At 37.9% G+C, this 22,710-nt stretch overlaps 1 protein-coding gene across 1 annotated transcript in view; it reads right to left on the reverse strand.

The window, feature by feature from the left end:
• SEMA5A (semaphorin 5A) overlaps positions 1 to 22,710 on the reverse strand; it is a 236,043-nt gene that overhangs the window by 19,917 nt on the left and 193,416 nt on the right. The window contains exons 15-16 of the mRNA XM_086609066.1: positions 16,536 to 16,761; positions 3,648 to 3,866 (exon numbers count right to left, since the gene is read on the reverse strand). Coding sequence (XP_086465192.1) covers positions 3,648 to 3,866; positions 16,536 to 16,761 — 445 coding nt within the window. The remainder of the gene's footprint in view (positions 1 to 3,647; positions 3,867 to 16,535; positions 16,762 to 22,710) is intronic.

Genomic DNA, 22,710 nt, shown 5'->3' on the forward strand with positions numbered 1-22,710 from the left:
CCCTGCTGAGGGGTCTGCCAGGTTTGTACGCATGGGCCTGGGCCAAAGGCTCTTCACCCATGTATTGTTTATGTTTCCCCTTTCTTGATGAGGTTTCATGGATGTCAACCTATTAGATATTCCTTTACTCACCAGTTTAACTTTCTGTGACTTTCATTAAAAATTGAGATAATTCAATTTCATTAGTATGCTCCTCTAATAAAAAATTATTCCCTTTCTACAAATTTATAATCAGATCTAATTTATGGACAAGCCTTATTCTGCAATCATTTTTCACCCTTATATGTCTTAAAAAAAAAAAATCAATTACATCTATCGCTTGCAATGTTTTCCCTTCAGATTTATCTGAGATCTGACTTAGCCCCTTACATTTCTTCTTAATTACTGGCAAACTGTTGTGCTGTAGCTGAGGAACGTTGTGATTCCTCGCAGGCTATCATACATCTAAATACTTCATTCAATCTCTACATCTTTATTCAAATTTACTTTGCACTAAAAAGAAAAATGAAATTTGACTCTGAAGAAAGTTATTAGATATACTAGGACAACCCTTCTTGCTTCAGAAAGGCCCACTGCACTTTATACCAACTGATATTTAAAAATATTTTGAAATTCAGAGACAGCAGAAGAGAGAATAATTTTTATATAAGCACAACTTCAAGTTCTGCTTTACAGCTTCATGTATTTTAGTTTTGGGTACTGGCTAACTCATAAACAACAAGGGCTTCTACATCAAACTTACGTCTGCATAACTATGTGGTTTACTGGTTGGAAGAATTTCCTTCAAAAAATATAACAGCGTACTAGATGCAGAGCTAATTAAAAGTTCCACTTCTGAAAACCTTTAACTTATTTTAACTTTGAAAAAATCCAACAAAATTCAAGACAGCATTTCATTTAAGAATCAACAGCAAGGGATGAACAACACATCCATCCTCATTTTATAGATAATCTGGGCCCATTTAATGAGTGTACTTCAGTTACTATAGTATGGTAATATAGAATCATAGAATCATAGAATGGTTAGGGTTGGAAGGGACCTCAAAGATCATCTAGTTCCAACCCCCCTGCCATGGGCAGGGAAATCCTCCACTACACCAGGTTGCCCAAAGCCTCATCCAACCTGGCCTTGAACACTTCCAGGGATGGGGCAGACACAACTTCTCTGGGCAACCTGTTCCAGTACCTCACCACCCTCAATGTAAAGAATTTCTTTCTTATATCTAACCTAAATCTGCCCTCTTTCAGTTTAAATCCCTTGCCCCTTGTCCTATCGCTACGCACCCTTGTAAAAAGTCCCTCTCCAGCTTTCCTGTAGGCCCCCTTTAGGTACTGGAAAGCTGCTCTAAGATCACCCCGGAGCCTTCTCTTCTCCAGGCTGAACAGTCCCAACTCTCTCAGCCTGTCTTCATAGCAGAGGTGCTATAATCAGATATATATAATATATAATATAATCAGATATCTTAAAGCTTGTGAGAAGATCTGTTAGCTGTTACCACACCACTCACCTGCTTCAAAGGAAGCTGAAGGCAGTATCTCATGGAGGGACTCCCTTCCAAGGGAAGAAGGAACCTATGAGGAGGTGCTATGTTCTAGATTGTTTCACCTACTGCATGCACTCTTGGGGAGGCTTGCACATGTTAGTACTATGGTCTCCTAAATCTTTGACCTAATGCATTCCTGTCAACCTTCAAAATTTTTCACAGATGAACAGTGCAGCCACATGAAACAGAATTATTTATAATTTTGTCATTTGAGAAAACACGGAGTTATGATTGCAGTTCGAGAACTAATGAATTAGAGCGTGCACTAGGGCTGTGCAAAAGTGGAGAAGATTTGGGCCACAATTTTATAATTCTCTGCCAACCGTTGGCTTTCTGTTGATTCCCTTTCACCTCTCCCTTACATAGTTTTGTGTAGAAAACACGGCCACCCTTCAGTGATCATGCCTCTAAGCACAGAAAGCAGCACACAATCTCTCTCTTTATCTCCTCAGATACTTACATTGCCAGATGAAGAATCTACACAATGAACATCTAGAGCCACTTTTCTCCTCCTTGGATGCAGCAAGAAAATTTCACCAGAAAGTGCTGGCTTGTGCCCAAGTGCCTCTTTCAGAACCTCAGTGGCTCAATAGGTTGTCACCCAGACCGAAGCGGGATCCTCAACGCAAATTCCCTTTGGATCTGCCTCACCAGCAGGACAGCTGGAGGCTTGAATGTCTCAGGGGGCTGCCTGAAGCATTGAAATTGCCAAGAAATCCTACCATTCCCATTAACCATAAAACTGTAGAGAAGTTCACTTTCACTGAGCAACCAAAACACTCACAGTGCTGCTGGGTTTGTGGGTTAGCTGCCAAAACACAGGTTTGATTCAAGATAGAAGTATGTTTTTCAAGAAACTGTGTCCTCCTGAAAGGGAAGCCCTGTCTTTTGCACAGATCTACTGCTTAGATTCTGATGCAGAGAATAGATAGTGACTGTCAAAGGGCTTACAAAGCTTAGGGAAAGTATTGCAATGATAAGAGTGGACAAAATACTCATATTAAAAAAACAAAAAACCAAAACATGTTCATGATTTAGGGAACACAGTTTTAACTTAGAACCATATAGACAGATATAGGCATAGATAAATACACACACACACACACACGTATGTTTTACTATAGTACTATACATTGTCATAGTATTTCTTCAGGTTCACATTTGAATAAATACCAAAAGCTCCAAGTGTTCAATAATAAAATATGCAGCACTGTTACACATAGTTAATACAATTGAAGATGTATGAAAGCTTATTTCTAAATTTACTTGTTGATAGTGGAAAGAACTGAGTCTCTCTGTCATTGTCTTTCTTCCTTCTCTCTATTGTTTCATACCTTCAATTCTTTCCTCTATTTTAATTGCACTTTCTTTTCTTCATGTACTCTCCCATATCCCTCCCCTTTCTTTTTCCACAAAGCCTCTGCAAAGCTCAAAAGCCTCTGAATTAGGATGTCTGTTTTATGAAGGGTGAGAGGTGATTGAAACCAAGATTTTTTTTCCCCAAATGTCTAAGATACAACAATGATTTATAATCCAAAGTAGTTTCTTGAAAACATATATTCTACTTATAATCCTTTTTATAGAATCATAAAACAACTTTCAATGAAGGAGAAGCTCAAGATTCCAAGAGCAATCTTTACAGCCTACTTGAGATACCATCTAGGTTGGTGATCAGTCCTGAACCTTATTTGCTGGAGGCTCTACACTCAAAGGCTAGTGCAGATTTAATGCCAGCAATCACTGTGATGAAAATGATGCCTTGAGTTTAAATAAAGACTGGGCGAGATTTCTCATGTCTTGCCAGACTTCTTATGTCTTTTTTCTCTTATAAGTTTACTTACTAAAATCATACTTTTGCAGTCAAAGTCTCACAAGTGAAAAAAGACATAGCTGTTAATACTGTTGATGATAAACTCATTGACATCACTTGGGAATCTTATCCAAACCCACTTACATTATAAAGGTAAATTTGAGATGTAATTTATTTAAAAACCAAAACAAACCCCAAGTCTATAAAAAACCCAAACCAACTATTGCAAGATATAGCCTTGAAGATGAGTTATTTTACTTTCACATGCTTCTCTCATTTCAGTTTTCTCTTACCTGGACAAGGCAAAATGTTGCATTCCTGGTACTCTAGAGATGGGCCAAGGCAAGGAAGTCCTCCATACTTGGGCTCAGGATTGCTGCAGACCCGTTTGCGATTCCTTATACCTCTACTGCAGTCACGACTGCATTGAGACCACGGAGACCAAGGTGACCAGGCACCATTGATGGTATGAGCAGAATATCGTCCAGAACGCAAGAAATCTCCTGACAATCCTAATAAAATAAGGATTGAAAAAAAATATTAAAACAAGATCTCACCCCAAAACAACGTTTCCCTTTTCAAATCTACTCCTAGGCTTCTAATAGTTATGTGACTAGGAGGGTTTTGTACTTTAGTCTCACAATCCAAACCTTGGTTTCATCTCAAGAATCTCTTCCACAATAGAAATTTCGTAGTCACTTGCATCAAACTACAGTGAAGACTTGGATCCAACTCTTAAGTAAAGCTTTACAGCTTCATTGGCTGAACTAAAGTCAATTTTCTCCACCTGAGGATGATAAAATTATCTGTCTCTTGCACAGGAATTCTCCTTAGAAAATCTTCAAACACATTACTTTTAGGTATTATTGTCTCTATTTTAGAGGAAGAGAATGGCACAGAACACAGGACTGAGCTGCCTGTGATCACTCATCAACTCTGCTTTCCTGGTCCTGCTACAGGGTCCTGCTCACTTTATCTACCCAGCATGTCTCCACTAGTGTTTGCTGTGCCCACAGGCTCACGGGTCTCCTAGAAATCAATGCATTATACTTTCCCTAAACATAGTCAGATTTTAGATAGTGTACAGCAATAATTCCACATAGTGAGACTGCCCTTTTGTGAAGAGCAATGTTTTCCCACTTTAAAAAAACACTTTATTTTCCATTGAGTTGAAGTGTTTTAAACCATATACAATCTATGGAAACCAGCCTTTTGGAGACACACAAAACAGAATAATTGCTAGTTAAAATAACCATCCGTCAAGCGGAAAACAGCTTTTCAAACTGAGGTTAGTACCAAGAAAAGGCATTAGATTAAACAGAAATGGAGACTGAAGTCCACTATTTATCAGTGAAAGGGGAGTGCACAGATTCTTGTTTACAGCATATGACCAATATGCCTGGATGCAGCCTTGCATGAAGTTCTAGTAATCTGCAGTTAATTTGAGTATCTTTGTCACTTTCAGGCTTGGTTCTGCATGGAAAAAGACTCCCTCAACTGTACTCAGCACAAGACGAACTCACTCTTGAGCATTACCTGTAGCATTACATCTAAGCATCACTACCAAGCGTCTCCAGCAACCCTACTGGGATTTCCTACTGTTGCCAAAGCAGTTCACCTTTCCCAGTGCATCACTGGAAACTCTATGATAATCGATGGACCACTAACAGTCGCTTTTATTGCAAGTGCTTATTTAAGTAGTTGTGATGAGAGAAGGTCCCATGAACGGTACTTGAAACAGCAGAGGATGTGGGTGCCTGCCTATGCTACAGCTTCAGTATTGCTAATATAAGTACAGATGGCTGGTACCATCAGCGGTGGAGAAATGCAGGGGATTGTTTGCAGCTTGAACTACAGCACAAACTTTCATTGTTACGAAATTGTTTTATGCCCTACCCACAAACACAGACACCATGACAGTATCAAATGGAGCTAAAGAAACAGAAGATGTACTGAATCATGTCCTGAAAACAGCTACAAGTAATACTGTGAAGAAACTGAACAGAATCAGTATTCTGGATAACCAGAACGGAGGAGCCCCTCATTCGTGGTGTCCAGTAATGAGACAATTACGCTCTATTTCTAAGTGTGCTTACGGCATTAGTAATACTGCTTAAGTTCTGCCCTCAGAAGTACATTCACAATCATCTCGAAGTAGATGAAACTGCATATTTTTATTCAACACTTGACAACAACTGGCAATACTGGAATGATGATGCAGTGACACAGAAATACTTGTAATAAGAGATTGTTGAAATTAATAAGAAAACAGCAGAATAGCAATATAAAAATGATTAAAAATGGGTAAAACCTTTTAGTGATTATAGAAGGCAACTATTTCTCTCCTGCTGAGCCAGATTCTATTACACAGATATTAAAAGCAGCATTTCAAGAAACATGACATATACTCAAATCCATAAAGAAAACAAGTACAGAGAAACGGTATGGGAATTACGAATATAGGTCCACTTTCCAGCTCTGTAAGAGTGTTTTTACACAATTTTGTATCACTTTGGTCACGGAAATGCCCAGTTTATGCACACAGTGAGCTGTGAGACCAAAGTGATAGCATTTTTTTGATATTAGAATTTCCAATTACGGGGATTTTTAGTTATTAAATTAACAGCAATGCAAACAATGGAAAAAGTGTTCTTAATCAAACCAGATTGCCAGTCGTTTTCTTCATAAAACACTGCAACACGCATCACTTCATACTAGCACTCAGATGTTCTGAAGACATTTTTGCAGGATAGGTGTAGTTTTTTCAGTCCTATGGAAAATGCGTGACCTTATTTGTCATTATGATATTAGACTTCTTGCAATTTAAATTGGGTAGTGGGGAGGGGAATCTTCTAAAGGAGCTCTGAAAGAGAATAATTTTCTAAAGAATCTTTTCAGTGTGGAGTTTGGTCTGCAGCAAGTGTTCCCCCTGTGTTTTCTTCTTTTTCAAAACATTAAAAAATTCATTACAGGGAGCAATCTTTTCACAGTTTTACAGTAATTCCTGTTAGATTTTTCCTTTCAGACAGAAACTGCACATTGAAAAATTAACATTATGACACTAACAACATTAAAAATAACAAAATCAGTTTATATTCTGGAAATACAGTGTTATATATTGCTTCAACAACCTTATAGCCTTCTACAACAAGGTGACTCGGTTCATGGAAGAGGGGAGAACAGTCGATGCTACTTATCTCAACTTTAATAAGAGTTTCGACACTGTCTCCCATAACTTCCTGATAAGTCAAGAAACTATGGGCTAGATCAGTGGATGGTGTGGGGGATTGAAAACCAGCCAAACGACTGGGCCCAGAGGGTTGTGATTAGTTGTACAAAGTCCAGCTGGAGGAAAGTCACTAGTGGAGTACGACGGAGGTCAGTACTGGTTCCATCCTGTTTAGCATCTTTGTTAATGACCTGGACAATGAGGCAGAGTGCACCCTCAGCAAATCTGCTGATGATACAAAACTGGGAAGGGTGGCTGATACACCAGAGGTTTGTGGCACACCTTGACTAGGCAGAGAGTTACCCCATAGAGTTCAACAAGGAGAAACACCAAGTCTTGCATCTGGGGAGGAATGGCCCCATGCAACAGTAGTTTGGGGCCAAACACCTAGAAAGCAGCTCTGCAGAGAAGGATCTTCGGGTCCCAGTGGACAGCAAGCTGACTGTGAGCCAGCAATATGCCCTTGTGGCAAAGAAGGCCAATAGCTTCCTGCATTGCATTGGGAAGAGCCTTGCCAGTAGGCTCCCAGTACAAGAAAAATATGGACTTACTGAATCAAACAGAGAATAGGATCAAAGGATGATTAAGGATCTGGAGCATCTTTCCTATGAGAAGAGGCTGAAAGAGCTGGGACTGTTCAACCTGGAGAAGAGAAGGCTCAGGGGTATCTCATCAATGTGTATAAATACTTGATGCAGGGAATAAAGAAGAGGGAGCCAGGCTCTTCTCAGTAGTACCCACCGATAGGACAAGAGGCAATGGGCCCAAATTAAAAACACACGAAATTTCATCTGAGACAAAAAAACACGCCTTTTTCTGTGAGTGTGGTCAAATATTGGAACAGATTTCCTCAAAAGATTGTGTGGTCTTCATCTGTGGAGATATTCAGAACTCTACAACGCCCTGGGCAACTGATTCTAGGCGACTCATATTGAGCAGGGGAACTGCACTAGCTGATCTCAAGAGGTCCCTTCCAACCGAAATGATTCAGTGATATATAAGTACAATGAAAAAAAAACACAAAAAGAGGTAGAAATAGGTTAACTGTTGCCCTCAACTTTACTTTTACTTGGATTTTTATGAAAAGTAAACATAATTCATTTCGTCTATTAAGAAAAAGATTTGATCGATTATTCAAATAAAGATTTAACTAGTTTTTTCCCATAATTCTTGCATATTAATACTTTCCACATCAAAAATCTCTACCTAGACTCAATGATCTTTGCTGATTGTATTCAGAACGTACTTGCAACCTCTTGTAAAAGAACAACACTGTGAACAGATGGCTTCTAAATCTGTTTTGTAGGTTATTCTAAGGATCTTTTTTGAGTATTAGAGTTTTTGTTGGGCCTCTGAAGATGTGGGGAGAGAAATTAAGCAGGTGGTCCTCTCTTTCAGATACATTAAGGAATAAAATAGGCAAGATGATTTCTTTCAGAAGATGATAAGGCACAGCATGGCTGCATCACCTCTCTGAACACAGAACTCAAAGAAATACCTTTGGAAATGATAGAAAAATCACTCTGGCTAAGTACTCCATCAATGCAGCCATTACAATTCTACAAAAACTGTAAATGTCTCCTCCATGGACATAGAAAAAAGTAAGAAAAAACTGACCTGAACAAAATGCTTAGATAGAAACATTGCAGCAAATACAATATAAAATAGATGGATACTAGAGAAGAACTCTATGAGAAAAGAAAACATAGCTGAAAATTGAAGTCATGAGACAGCATTCTGTAACAAACCTTTCAGTTTCAGGAACTTGTGCTTCTGAGGCATTTTCACTGCATAACAACTCAGATCATGTAGTCTCTTTTAAATAAAAGTTGTCAAAATATCCTATATTGCGAATAATTAATAAAGGCAACCCCCTAACAAGTTTTTAATATTAGAATATTGATACTTTCACATGCTATTTTGAAAAGCCAGTTGCAGTATGGATCTTTAATTTGCATTTGCCTAGTATAACACCAGCATGAGGACAATGCAATAAATCATGTGTATATATACATCCATACACACAAATACGTACTTACACATATGTATGTTTTATAAATATGTGCATATACACACACACACATATAAAAATATACATATAAAAAAGAAGACTCATGGTCTAATTATTATATGTCTGCTGAGCTCTTGTAACTGTCCATGCAAAGATTCTGTTGCAAATGGAAAGTCCAACCACCCCTTTCTTCCTTTGGCCAACTGATGTGTGGTAACTTGTTAAGCTATGGAAAATGGATGGACAATAAACATCACTGAGTTTTTCAGCTAAGAAGTCCTGTTTATTAATTGAGGTGATGGCAGGGGATGGGTAATGCAAAACTAACCAAAAGATGACACTGTAGAATTTCTTCAAGAAAATCTTCTTCAGGGGTAAGTGGCTATACAGAACCAAGTCCTGTCTGCATCATAGTTTACATCAGGTTTGACAGAAGAAGTTATAAATACAAAAGCACTGTAATCTTTTGGATAAAGTAACATGTATCTGTGAAAACTCCTACTTTTCTCACTAATCTGTGGTTTTCTTGCTTGCCACCTTTGCTTGCCATTTGGGTCACTTTCTGATTTCTCCACATCTACCTCCACGAAAGCAATAGTAAGCCTTTTGTATTTTTTGCTTTATTTCCCCCAGAATGAAAATATTTGTCTAAAATGGAATGCAAGGGACAGTGCCCTTGGCTTGGTAACAGCAAAAGTCTAGTTGCTAAAATACCACCTAAGCTTTACTAATTTAAACCCTATCTACAGAAATGACTGTGAAATCTGCAAAAAGACTGATAGTCATAGCATCATCAGTGAACTAATGAATAGTTTTCCCAAGACAGACAGAACAGCTGTGAATCAAATCCAGATTTGGCCTTTATGACAGGTTCATCATTCAAACGTCTTTAAATTGTTCTCCGAAGGCCTGTGGCTGACTTAAAGCCCTATGAATGACTAAAATTCTGCTTGTAGTTTACCAGCAGGCTTATCATCGGTCGTTTAGAAGTTGTACTCAATAAACTGCTGCAGACTGAGGCTACAAAAGGGAACTGAACTACTTAGTCCCAGTACAATTTTAAACAGGCAACTGTGCTTCCCTAAATAAAAAGTTTCCACAAGGAACAATAAGTTGTGCAAAAAGTTCAGTAAAAGCAATCACAGGGATTTTGTGGACAAAATAAACATCAACTTTTGAGACTGGGGAAGACAGAAGATACGAACTGACACTTAAACAGAAGACTATTTGCTCATTTTAAGGGCTTGTGCTTTGTTCAATATGAGTAAACAGAGACATTATCACTGCTTCACTGTTCACTTACTTATTCCATTATACTTAGCAAGCATGTGTAACAGAAAAAAAAAAAAAAGTAATTAAGTTACATAATGCTGATCTAAATCAAGATTATTTGATAATTTCTAAGCAATGTTTAAATACATTTTGGTCAAATTGGAACAGTCTCATTACTCCACTAAAAATTAATCCTGTTTGGAGACATGTTAACATGAAAGTAACCTGACTATCACAGGAGAAAAAATCCGCCTTTGCAAAACCGTGTAAGGACACTTTGATTGCCCTGATTCTTCTTCAAGACTGAACATTCCCAGCCAAGTTCAACTTCTTTGCCTTAAAATTGAGGCTTTAATAAACACATATATTTATAATAATTCTTTGGTCTAGCCTGTAGCTAAGAAATACAGCTCTAAATAAGAGAAGTAGCAGTGACACCTGATAAATCATTTGACTTGACTGATTTATTCCTTATGTCCTCCTGTTCAAACCTGACAAAGAAAATTCAATTATCCAAGCAGCAGGTTCATGACTTTGGAAAAAAATGGTCTGGAGCCAAAATTCAAGTATCCTGAATAATTTCTAAATAACAGCATGAAACACTGTTTAAAGTGCAGCAGGTAACAAGGATAAGCAAAGATTGTTTCAGTGTTGTCACTTTCTGAACATATTCTGCAAGTATTTGACAATATCATTGAAGCATAAAACTTATAGACCTTCAGGCCTATATATCTATAACTTATAGAAACCTTGCAAACCTTCAAAACTTACTTAGCAAAACTGAAATGGTAAAATGCAAGGACAAATACTAACATAATGCAAAATAACATCTTTGAAAAAAAAATAGCATGCAGATGGAAGATGTTATGTTACCACAAAAATTTTATTCCTTGTATACAGCTTTTCTGTGTTTAAATGTTTAATCCCAAAGTTCATAGAATCATAGAATGATTAGGGTTGGAAGGGACCTCAAAGATCATCTAGTTTCAACCCCTAAGAGTTGGGAGTTCAGTTCCACTGAAGAGTTGTTGTTTGTCAATCAAACTTGAATTTGTCATCAAATTCAGTTCTAACTTCCACAATTCATTTTGTTCTTATCTCAGAATGCCACAGTCTAGCTTCAATAGGACAGCATAAGAGATAACATCTCAACATGTACTCGTTCTGACTACAGGACAATACTGATTATCAGGACCTGCTTTATTCTGTACTAAATTCTGAACGCACTACAGATATCCTGTGGGTAACACTAGGATTTAATCAATCTTTTCACAAGAGTCTGTGGTTACTAAAACAGTATTTCAGACCAAATTACAACCTATCTTCAAAAATAACAGTTGTTTTATGTTTGGCATAGAGAAAGCAGTGACAACTGGGAATCTAAATTCAGGTCTCCAGGTGCCTTTTTCTCCTTTAAGGAACTTGCGACTTTTCTTCAGATGTTATTGTCCCTTTCCCTCCCAGCGAAATTTTTAAAAAGGAAAAAAGCAAACAAAAGACTCTTTCTGACTGTTTGACTGAAATTAGAAGAGTTGCCTTTGTCTAATTTTTTTCTGAAGGTATTTTGGGAGATAACCTCATTTAACTTTGGCCATGTCAAATTCAAGTGTCTTGTCTAAGCTCAGCATTGCTGTTTCCTTTGTATACACCATGGAAAGAAAGTTTTACCTCTGAAGGGTGATTTGTGCCCATTTTATCAGATGCTTATTTTCAGATGGATCCCTCAAGGGTGCTAACTGTCTTTGCTGACTATAATGGAATCTAGAGTTAGGGAAGGTAAATTCAACCTGGAAAAATCAGTAACCTCATACCATGTGAAATTTTTATTCCTGGATTAAACATTTATGTTTTCAATATGATTCATTGTGCTTAGATAATCCTACAGAGAGTCAATTAGTATGTTTAATGTAGATGTTTAATGTGTTTCATTAGCACGCATTAAAGCCTATGGTGATGTAATTTCTAGACTTTTACTGCTGGACTGTACAAACACTTGCATTAAGATGTGTAACAATGTACACAATCTCTCCCAGTTTATTTGAAGCGTCTGTCCCTTCCATATCTGAGCACTACACGAAAATCCAGAGGCAGAGAACAAAATGTATTTCTCTTTCCTGTTAATCAAACTTAAAATCAGAAAAGCATGAATACAGTGTGAAAATGCTACTCCTTGGTTGACCGAGATACAAGTCTTAGAACACTTGGGAGCAGTCTAGTGGATTTCTGGCAAGAACTTCTACCTCTAAGCTCACACTGCAAAGAAAGTTTGCCTTGCTCGCATCTGACAGTGAAACATGATTCTGTTTAACGCGGCATGACTGTGTTACACAGTGGGACATTATAGGCAATGAGAAAATTTCTAACAAATGGCTCTCTTCTACAAAGAACAGAGAACTGATCTTTGCAGAACACATCTTTGGTAATGAGGTATGCCAAGCATGCTGTACCAGTATTAATCTTTCTATAAAAGCCAGAAAATTGCTACAGTTCAACATGAAGATAATGAAAAGAATGTTTCACTGTATCCAGGCTCTGGTCAGGTGGAAGTAAGCTATGATGCTTCCTTGCTATCTAGCCAGAAATTGTGAAGGTGTCTGCCAAAATTCACCGTCTTCCATTCTCATGAGATCCTTCAGTTCCAAAAGCCACAGCTACACTGCATGACTCTTATTCATGTATTTTCTTCCCATGAAATCAAGAAGCAGCAAATCCAAACCTGGGAGCAGGGAAGTGCTCCTGGATCCTGCAGTTTAGAGGTAGTCAGTAAATTTCATCACATCAGTAAATCAAAATACTGCCCCACCTCCACCAAATGTTCCACGCCATACTGCTCTGACATCCATAATCAGAAAACATTTAAGTAAGCAGGCTGAAAATAAAGCATGGCTAAAGAAGACATAACAGTAACTCTTTTTGCCAGAATCATATTGGTTCATGCAGGCACTTGGAACACTCGTTGGTTTGACCTTTCATTACAGAATAATTAAAGACTCACTGGCCAAAAACAGTCAAAGAATGGGCATGAATTAATGACAAAGTTATCAGGGCATTCACTAGGAAGAATAGACAGATGTATAATAGTTTCTGTCCAGTTGACTACTCAATATAAAGTACTTAAATATTCAGTAGTTTGAGGATTAGTCAGCAAAAAATCCTTCTCCCAGCTGAACATTTCAATTACTATGCAACAGGCTCACTCCCCTACATTGGTCCAATGATTAATTCTTTCCAAATGAAGCAAAGCAGCCGCTTCCACAAGATGCGACAAATAAGCTACAATACCAGGAAATTCAGGAATCTGATGTTCAGAAGTGAAGAAAAAATCTTTAAGCTAAACAAGCAAAGAATGTATCTGAACACACACCCTTGCCTTTCACACTCTGCCTGAATGCTTTGTTTAACAAAACGTAGGCACTGTTGCTTCTTACCATATTCTATAATAGAGTCATCTTATGCATCTAACACAGGAGAAGACTTATGATCATGACTTCAGAGCTAAGAAAAGTGTCTCTGTGCTTAATTTTCTTGCAGCAATGTGATCTAGGACACATTGGCTCTTTCACTGGTTTGTCTACTAACTTGCTCTCTCAATAGTGTATTGCTTTCGTACTTCGTTCTTAAGTTTTGATATCTCAGCTGTCAGGCAAGAATATAGAATCATAAAACAGTTTGGGTAGGAAGGGACCTTTAGAGGTTATCTAGTCCAATCCCCCTGCAGTAAGCAGGAACATCTTCAACTAGATCATGTTGCTCAGTCTCGTCCAATCCAACATTGAACGTTTCCAGGGGTGGAGCATCTACCACCTCTCTGGGCAACCTGTTCCAGTGTTTAACCACCTTCACTGTAAAAATATCTTCCTTATATCTACTCTAAATCTACCCTCTTACAGTTTAAAACCTCTACCCCTTGTCCTATCTGAACAGGCTCTGCTAAAAAGTTTGTTACCATCTTTCTTACAGGCTCCCTTTAAGTACTGAAAGGCCACAATAAGGTCTGCGCTGAGCTTTTTCTTCTCCAGGCTGAACAACCCCAACTCTCTCAGCCTTTCTTCATAGGAGAGGTGTTTCAGCCCTCGGATCATCTTTGTGACCTTCCTCTGGACCTGCTCCAGCAGCTCCATGTCTTTCTTATGTTGGAGGCCCCAGAATGGGGGCAGAGTACTGGACACAGTACTCCAGGTGGAGTCTCAAGAGAGCAGAGGGGCAGAATCACCTCCCTCAACCTGCTTGCCATGCTTTTCTGATGCAGTCCAAGATACTTCACCTGACTGCCATGACTTTTCATAGAGAGTGGCTTGGCAACTACATCAGCCAACTCAGGACTCTGGGACGCATCTCATCAGGTCTCGTAGACTTTATGTATGTTCAAGTTCCTCAGGTGGTCACAGATCTGATCTTCTTTTACAATGGGAGGGACCCTGCTCCCTCAGTCTCTGCCTTGTGATCCATCCACTTGAGAGGTGTGTGAAGAGAGGTTGCCAGTAAAAACTGAAGCAAAAAAGTTGTTGAGTATCTCCGCCTTCTCCTTGTCTGTTGTTACCAGTTGGGTAGTCTTGCTTATCAGGGCAGGTATACTGTCTTTGACCTTCCTTTTCTGGCTGACGTACCCGTAGATGCCCTTCTTATTATTCTTTGCATCCCTTGCCAAGTTCAGCTCCAGCTTCACCTTGGCGTTCCTCACCCATCCCTACACAGCTGGGCAGTATCTCTATACTCTTCCAAGGATACCTGTCCCTGCTTCCACTGTCAGTGCATTTCTTTCTTGCACTTTAGCTTGACCTGCAGGTCTCGACTCATCCATGCTGGTCTCTTGCTTTTCTTTCCTGATTTCTTACACCTGGGGATTGAGAGTTCTTGTGCTCTATGGAAAACATCCTTAAACATCTGCCAGCTCTGTTCTGCTCCCTTGTCCCTGAGGGCAGTTTCCCAGTGGGTCCTAATGACTAACTCCCTGAAGAGCTGGAAGTTTACTTTCCTAAAATTCAAGGTCCTGACTTCACTCTTCACCTGATCTATATCCCTCAAGACTGTGAACTCCATCAGTGCATATACCTAGATTCTTCTATAGATCTGCTTCTAGTTATGATAGCTCTCCTAATTCTGTTCTATCTGGCGGGAAAAATATTCCCTTTCTCATTTAAGCTCATGAAGTTTTAAAAAGGTATCATAAATGTCAAAGTGTGAGAAGACAGCAAAGCCAGCACCACCACTCAAAAGTATTATTTAGGACAAGAAATCTCCTAGCAGAGCAAAATTTTTGCTTAATGCCAGTTTGAAATTCAATTTGGATGAAAATAGGAGAATAGCAGAAACATTTGCTACAAGAGTTGCTCCTTGCCAAAATCTGCCTTGCTATCCAGACCTAAAAAGTAGACATAGGAGACTGTAGATTATCTGAAATGGGAATGACAGAGAGTACGAAACTAAGTTTTATCTGGACTACCACGGGTTTTGTTGTATTATTTCATGCAGTTCACTACTATGTGTTTCTTTAAAAAATTACTAACATCCTACCCCCTCCAAAGAAGCACAAATGCCATGTAAATCAATTAAGGTTTTACACAGGATGAAGGGCATCTTTTACCAGAAGCCACCCCTGCAGACCTCTCACTACCAAAACCTTACCATGTAAACCCAATACAGGCAGGAAATGCTTAACACTGATTTTCACAACAGTTGGTCTGTCTGAAAAAAGCATTGAGAATTAGAAAGCCCAAGGACTCAGAAATCATTCTGTCTCTGTGGCCTTAGATAAGCCAAATGCCTTCAGTTATACATTTTTCAGCTAACCTGGGTGTTGTGAAGATAAAAAAGGTTACGTAAGCAGAAAGTAAGTCTATAAATATTAAAATATAATAATTAAAAATCAGTCTTTCCTTAGATTATAGGACTAAAATATAATACTTAAAATAAACAGATATATAATTAAAACTGGATAATTAATGAGATGTATTAATAAAGATAGAATGATTATCAGACATTGTAGTTTTTATTTTTTATATATGTACACATAACATTTACTCAAAATTGTGTACTATGGATAGGGAAAGAAAAAAATTGTGAAATAAATACATCAAATTTAAAGTAATCTAAAGTTGAAAAGATTTTGCTTTCCATCTCAGAAATACACAGAACTTTAAATTGCTAGCCACAGCATAACATAGACTTTTATAATAGAAATTATCCAGTTCATAAACTCCTTCTTTAGTTAAACACCTGTATGAATCTCACAGTTGTTACTTTAGAATAACTGAGCAAAAAGTTCCTCTCAGTGTCAATACTACATATTCTAGCTAAATATTCATCAAATATACTAATGTTGCACTAACTCTCCCCCCAGTAAAAACCCAAAAGGGTATAAAGAGGAGACAGAATCCTCCAAGAACTGGTCTGCTGTGTCATGGCTCACAGATTATTATAAAGAATATCAAAATAATCTGGCAAATGTCATAATCAGTGGAGAAAAACATTTGATTAGTCTGAACGATGAAGCTACATCCAGAAGAAATACAAGCTAGATTCCCCGCTGTGATCACTATGTCCTCCTTTTCATTATTAGTTCTGTTACGCAAAACACCAGCAAGCAAAAACTTCCACTCTGTGCTGAAAATGGAACTGCAGACACCTCGCTAGCAGGAGGCATCATGCAGGTACTCCAGCTTTGCTTACCATCTGTCGAGCATCCGCTGGTGCCATCGCTGGAACAATAACGCATTTCAATCCTTTGCCTTCCCACCTCTAGCAAATTTGGGTCAGGCAAGCGTGCTTTGCAGGTGTATCGGAAACGTTGTTCATAGTGGCCACCGTTGTCTGAAATATTGACTGGGGTCCAAGGCGTCCAAGGAGTTGTCTTTTTTAACTCTGGACAGGCGTTGGTGTTACAAGGTTGATATTCCTGAAAGAGAATGGTCATAATGAGCATAATAATTTAATATTACTTTAAAAAAATATCCCAAAACCCCTCAAAACAGACAAAAAGCCAACCAATTAAAAAGCCTCTGATATTTTTTCCAGCATTTCTAATAGTAGTGGTCATCAATATTCTTTTAATTCCACTCTCAAACCGAAAGTCTTTTTTTCTGCTTCAAGGCAAGCACAGTATCACACTGCTAAAAGCAATAATATACCAGTACAAATTAGAGCTATTACATCCATAAAAACAGTAAGCTGAACACTACAAGTACCATGATAAAGTGCTTTATAAATTAATAGCTGCAAATAAGGTGTAGCTAAATATGTTAAAGCTTTTAATTAAGAGGAATTCTGATAAACTGCAAGTACAAGACATCTTACAAACCAGCAAATAATTCCTTGGTAAAATCTAGTGGCATATGAATAAATGAACCACTGTCTATTTTGTATATTGCTTTTGTATTACAAGGGGACAAGGGACCAAAAATGTTTTCTCTTACAGAACCTGGCTCCCTCAGGTGCCTGTTACCTGTACCTCCAGCATTGCTAAACCTATCATCAGAAAGAAATTCCCTGTGGACTGGTATGCACCAAAGGGAACAGACCACACCTAAGAAACAAATGCAGAATTGCCAATATTCTCAAGCCCCACAATATAAGTCTTCTGACAAGTGTCGTCAAGATATGTAGGTCCTGCCCCTTCATTTCCCAAAGCACAATATGGTTCATCTGATGCAAGTGATTTGTAAACTGTATGGATGAAATTAAACAACCATTAAATATTAGAATGAATTCATGCTGAAGAATTATTAAAGACAAAAATAAATAGGCATCAGTGTGACAATTTTTAAATGATCGCGCTACCTCTGACCTCTTAGAGAGATACTCAGTGGAGGGTACCTTCTGAAAAAGAGCCTACTAATTAAGTTTGTAATTTTGCTAAATACTACAAGATATGGACACCATAGAAATAATGGTTTTATCACATAGTACAACCTCATTCTTCCATAAGCCCTACCCTGGCTGACATCACCATGTTCCAACAAGCAATAGATTACCTGCTCCTCTCTTTCCCATAGTGATAATAGTCTTTGTATCTCATACTTTCTTCAGTCCACTACCTCTTCTCTCAGATGGTCTAACTTATTAACATATCCAATTAAGCTGAAAGCAACTGCTAACAACCTATATTTTGGTTTAAAGCCTGTGTTGCTATTTCAGATCTAAAAAGAAGCTTCTTTGTCCAAAAGCTTTTCTAATTTTGCCATCTACTAGAGTTGGAAAAAAATTATTCCCCAGAAACCACTGCCCCACTAACGCAGCAAGGCATTGGAGAAACCAGTATTATGTTCGAGACTCATGTTCTGAGGCCGGGTGGACTTATGATAAACTTCCTGGTTTCATAGTTTTGTGGTACTTCAGGCAAGAAAGAGCTCTTAGCCCAAGGACTTCAGCTGAACTACCCTTGTTCACTCCTCAAGACTGTACAAACCTTCCTTAGAAACTGGTTGTCACTACAATGGTGACCACGAGTCATACTCAGGGACCGTTTATGAAAGAGGATCCCTTTAGAGCACAGAGGACCGGATCAACCTTTCCAGGATCTAAGTTTCAGCCTTGACTGGTTTCTGGATCAGAAGACAGCAAAGAGCAAGCAAACTATCTGGTCCTGTGTAGAGCAGGGAAAGTAATTTATTCATTTCTTCATGACTCTAGGCAACTGTTAAAATCATGTATGTTTTAGATTGAGGACAGAACATGCACAACTGTTCTCCCTGCAGCACATGAACTGTAAAAACGAAATCATAAAATTAACAGATCCCAGCAACAGCCAGAACCACCCTGCTTGCTATCCCAACTGGCTATTCACCTTTAATGTGCAGCCTCCTCCAGCAGCTGGATTACAGTGCATCTTTTAGCAAGAGCACTCTGTCTTTCTCTTTCTTTTTTTTTTTTTTTTTAGGATATCTAGCATTGATGAGTCTATCACCTCCCCGCATCGGCTGTTCCACTATTTAGTAATTCTCAAAGCTAACAAATTGCAAGTTAATTTAAGGCTGCATTTTCCCTCTTAATTTAATTTTCCAGACACTGAATTTTGCTGCGCCTTTATCAACGATACTGAAAGTGTTCCTTGTCCCATACCTACAAATTTTTCATGCCCAAGTAACCCTTACATAATGATAAACTAAGCCAAACTTCTTAAAGCTACACAGGATTTAAAACCTGATCTCAAGGTCCTGTGCATCCCTATGTCTTCCTTTTGTCTTTTTTCCTGACTTTCCTTAAGACTGAACACCAAATTTTGACTTGGCACTCTAGAAGCAGTCTTATCAATACAGCATGCAGAGGCAATCATGACCCCATTACACTTGACAATCTGACTTTAATACATACGTTACTGCATTAGTGCTTTTTCCTTCCACAACATTACACAAAGAGCTTAAGTAGACTCAATTATCTTTGATAACCTGTCGTTCTCTAAATCACAGCTTTACAACCACATATAGTTTCCCATCTCGCACAAAAGGCTGGTGTTTGGCAATATTAAAATAAGTTTTATTAGCTTCTTCTGCAATTATCTAGCATATTATTTACTACCTCAACAATCTCTGTCATGGTCAAGCTCTACCAAAGATGTCTTATATCACTGTCTAGACTGTTGATAAAAATGTTAAGTGCTATTGACCCAAGAACTGATTCCAGACAGACCCTGCTAGATACATCTCAGTCATTTATATCTGTCTGTTAACACCACATTTTTCAATTTGACAGTGAGCCAGCTTTTAATCCATTTAACATTTGCCATATATTTCAGTTTTCCAAATCAAAGTATTTCATGTTGCAAAGGCAAAAGTCTTGGAAAAATTCGATGACAGTCTGGGAGAAGTGCTGTATCACTTTCAAACATCTTGAAACACAAGTTCTTTTCTAGTAGCATACAAGCAGGAATAGTTCAATCGGCACAGTAGCTACTGCAATGTTTTTTTGAATACAGTCACAATGGTCTAAAAGTTTCAGTTCTTCATTTGCTGTTGATTTTTGCATTGATATTTATCAATCAAAAAAAAAAGCTGCTAGAAATGTGTGGTCTTTCTTTACTGGATATGACGTCGACAGGTGAGGGTCATGAAAAGCAGAATGTGTGAGATGCAATGAACTCTTTGTCAAACAAAAACAAGCAATAGAGAAAGAAGCTAATTTGGTTGCAATGTATCAAATGCTGCTCTGCTAACACAGGTTTGAGATGAACACTTCAGCTCACTCATTTCTAGAAAGACAGACTACCAGTAATCGGTGTGTTTCTGGGTGTGTAGTCCCTTCATATGCGCTAGCGGAGGGTATATCCATATGTTGTTACATGAGCCAGAAAAGAAAGATGTTCCTTAAGAGTATCTGTAGAGACCATTTGTTAGTTTTTCCTTTCTTCTTGCTTGGTGCATAGCTTATAAGAAAGTTTATCAGCTGTCATGCCTGTCTATTCAACCACTGGATAATACCCATGAAAAGCCCAGAATGGCAAGGGAAGCAAAAGTACATGTCGATTATCTGGAAAATACGTACAGCAGTAAATAATCTCTCTTTGAGAAAATTCAGAGGAATATCCTAACAACGGACGATTCCATGAAGTTCTGGCACTAATAATGACCCGGCAGAGCCTGCTGGATTCTCTCACAAACAGCGAATGCTGCACTGTTCTACCAACTATCACGTCTGCCACAGCGGGATCGAAAGTCACATCATGCTTGATGAAAGCATTGATGTGATCTGACACTACAAAACTCCAGTATAGGCAGAACAATGATCTTGCTCTGAATGGTCTCAGATTTGGAAGTAAGTAAAAGAAGAGGGAGAAAAGTCACAATTCAGATCACATGAGTGTATTTAGTCCCTCTAGCATGAAGACATAGTCTGATTAGAAGCATTTGTCAGGGACTGTGAATATGGAAAGTGCTATCTCTGATTGGATTATCCGCCTCTTCTCACCTTGTCCAACACTTGAACAATTTACTCAGGTAGGATTTCAGGAATATGGCCCTCTTCAAAGCAATTTGACTAGCTAGAGTCATAGATACAACAATACAGCAACCACACAGCTGAATAGCTGTCTCAGATGAAACATTGAGGTCTCCTCTCAGTAAAACAGTGGTAAGAAAGAACTAGAAAAGCTGTGAAGCATTCTGCTTCAATAGGGCTGTCGATAAGAACTGACGTAGTGGCGGCAAAACTCCACCTCGTGCTCCATGAGGACTGAAGGAAGAGCTGGGATTGAGCTCTCCTGGGAAGAGTCTCTAGATACCCACAGAGGAAAATTTCAGGGGCTCATATAATGGGTGTAAATACTTTAGTTGTTAGGGTACAGCTGTGGACTCGGAACAATAATTATTTGAGGCCAGTTGCAGACTCAAAAAATATAATTGCAACAGTTGAAACATAACCACGTTTTCAAAGTTCTCTTTGCAAGTTGTACTAAGACTTGTGGCCTAATTCACCACATTGTTGTTTTTAGTTTAGAGTGGATTTAGTCAGTTGAGATTGTTAAATTTATGCCTGGCTATGACTAGCAAAGGTGCAATAAGACCTTTAAAGACTAAATTTCAGAGGACAGCTCAACAATTAGTTGGGAATTTTACACTAAATACACAAATAAATACATACATCCCAAATACCTGTCTATGAAAATGATAAATTAAAATAAAAAATTATCACAAAGCGTATAGGTAGTAATATGAGAAAAGGCATCATAAATTAAAAACCTAGTTTGGAATGATAGAACATAAACATTGACTATGCTACTCACCAGCCACCTTGCTTCTATCTTTAAATTATATTTCCTAATATATCCATATAATGAGAAAAGAATATTGTCAGGTTTTGTACCAAGATGTATTTAGAATTATTTGGTTGCATTATTTTAAAAAAGGACAACTAAAATGTTATTTCCAAAACACCTTATTTTAAACTGGAGGAAAATATTGCTAAATAACATAGAACAAATTTCTACTGTTTTCTCACGAAGGACATGGAAAAGATTAAATTTTTTTTGCCTCTGCATAGCCACTTTAGTCAAATTCCTGAAAATTTTGAGAATCTCTGAGACTTTTATACCTAGTTTAAGTTTGATTTTAATTAACCAAACAGCATGATAGTCTGATATTTTCTGAGGAAGCTAGGCTAAAATCTTATCTACATTTGAACTACAATTTCTGATAAAAAAAAACCCCAGACATCAGATAGAGAGTTATATTGCCATTTATATAACCTGTTTATTTATGGAGGAATTTCTCCTAACAAATTCTTGTTTCATTTATGTATATAGTATTGTCTATGTTGAATGCACTTCTGTTCTCATCTGTGTTTTCCTTTCTCATCTATTACTATGGGAGGCTATCTTCGCAAGGCAGCTAAATCAACATTAACCATTCATTTAAATATTGTCTGCCCAACAGTTATCTTGCATGATTTACTTTTAATATATTATATTAGTTCTTGAATATTCTTTTGGAAATAATGAACAGTCCATTGATTAAAAAATATTAATAAATTTTTGCTTTTTATTTCGTTGTAGTAAACTTCAGTTTGTCTGGCCCAAAATATTTAATTTTTCAGATATTAGGACACCAATAGAAAAGAATGTCCCTGATTCATATGTTGAATGGTGTAGTATGTCACCTGGGACAACATGGGGCTGTAAGATATAAGAACCTGAGTCTCTCAGCCATCTCCTGAGCTCTGAGTTTGTCAGAGCAATATATAGTTAAAGGAAAGGATAGTTCTCATACGCAATCAAAATAAAGGTCAAAATGAATGTAACAGTGTTATAAAACTCAAGAGAAAAACAGTTCTCATTTATAGAGGACCTTGTTTACACATCAAAACATAAGTTTCCTCAAGGACTAATATACACTCTCCCTCTCCAAGAACCAAAAGA

This window comes from Tauraco erythrolophus, chromosome 3, assembly GCF_009769465.1.
Source record: "Tauraco erythrolophus isolate bTauEry1 chromosome 3, bTauEry1.pri, whole genome shotgun sequence".
NCBI classification, from domain to species: Eukaryota; Metazoa; Chordata; class Aves; order Musophagiformes; family Musophagidae; genus Tauraco; species Tauraco erythrolophus.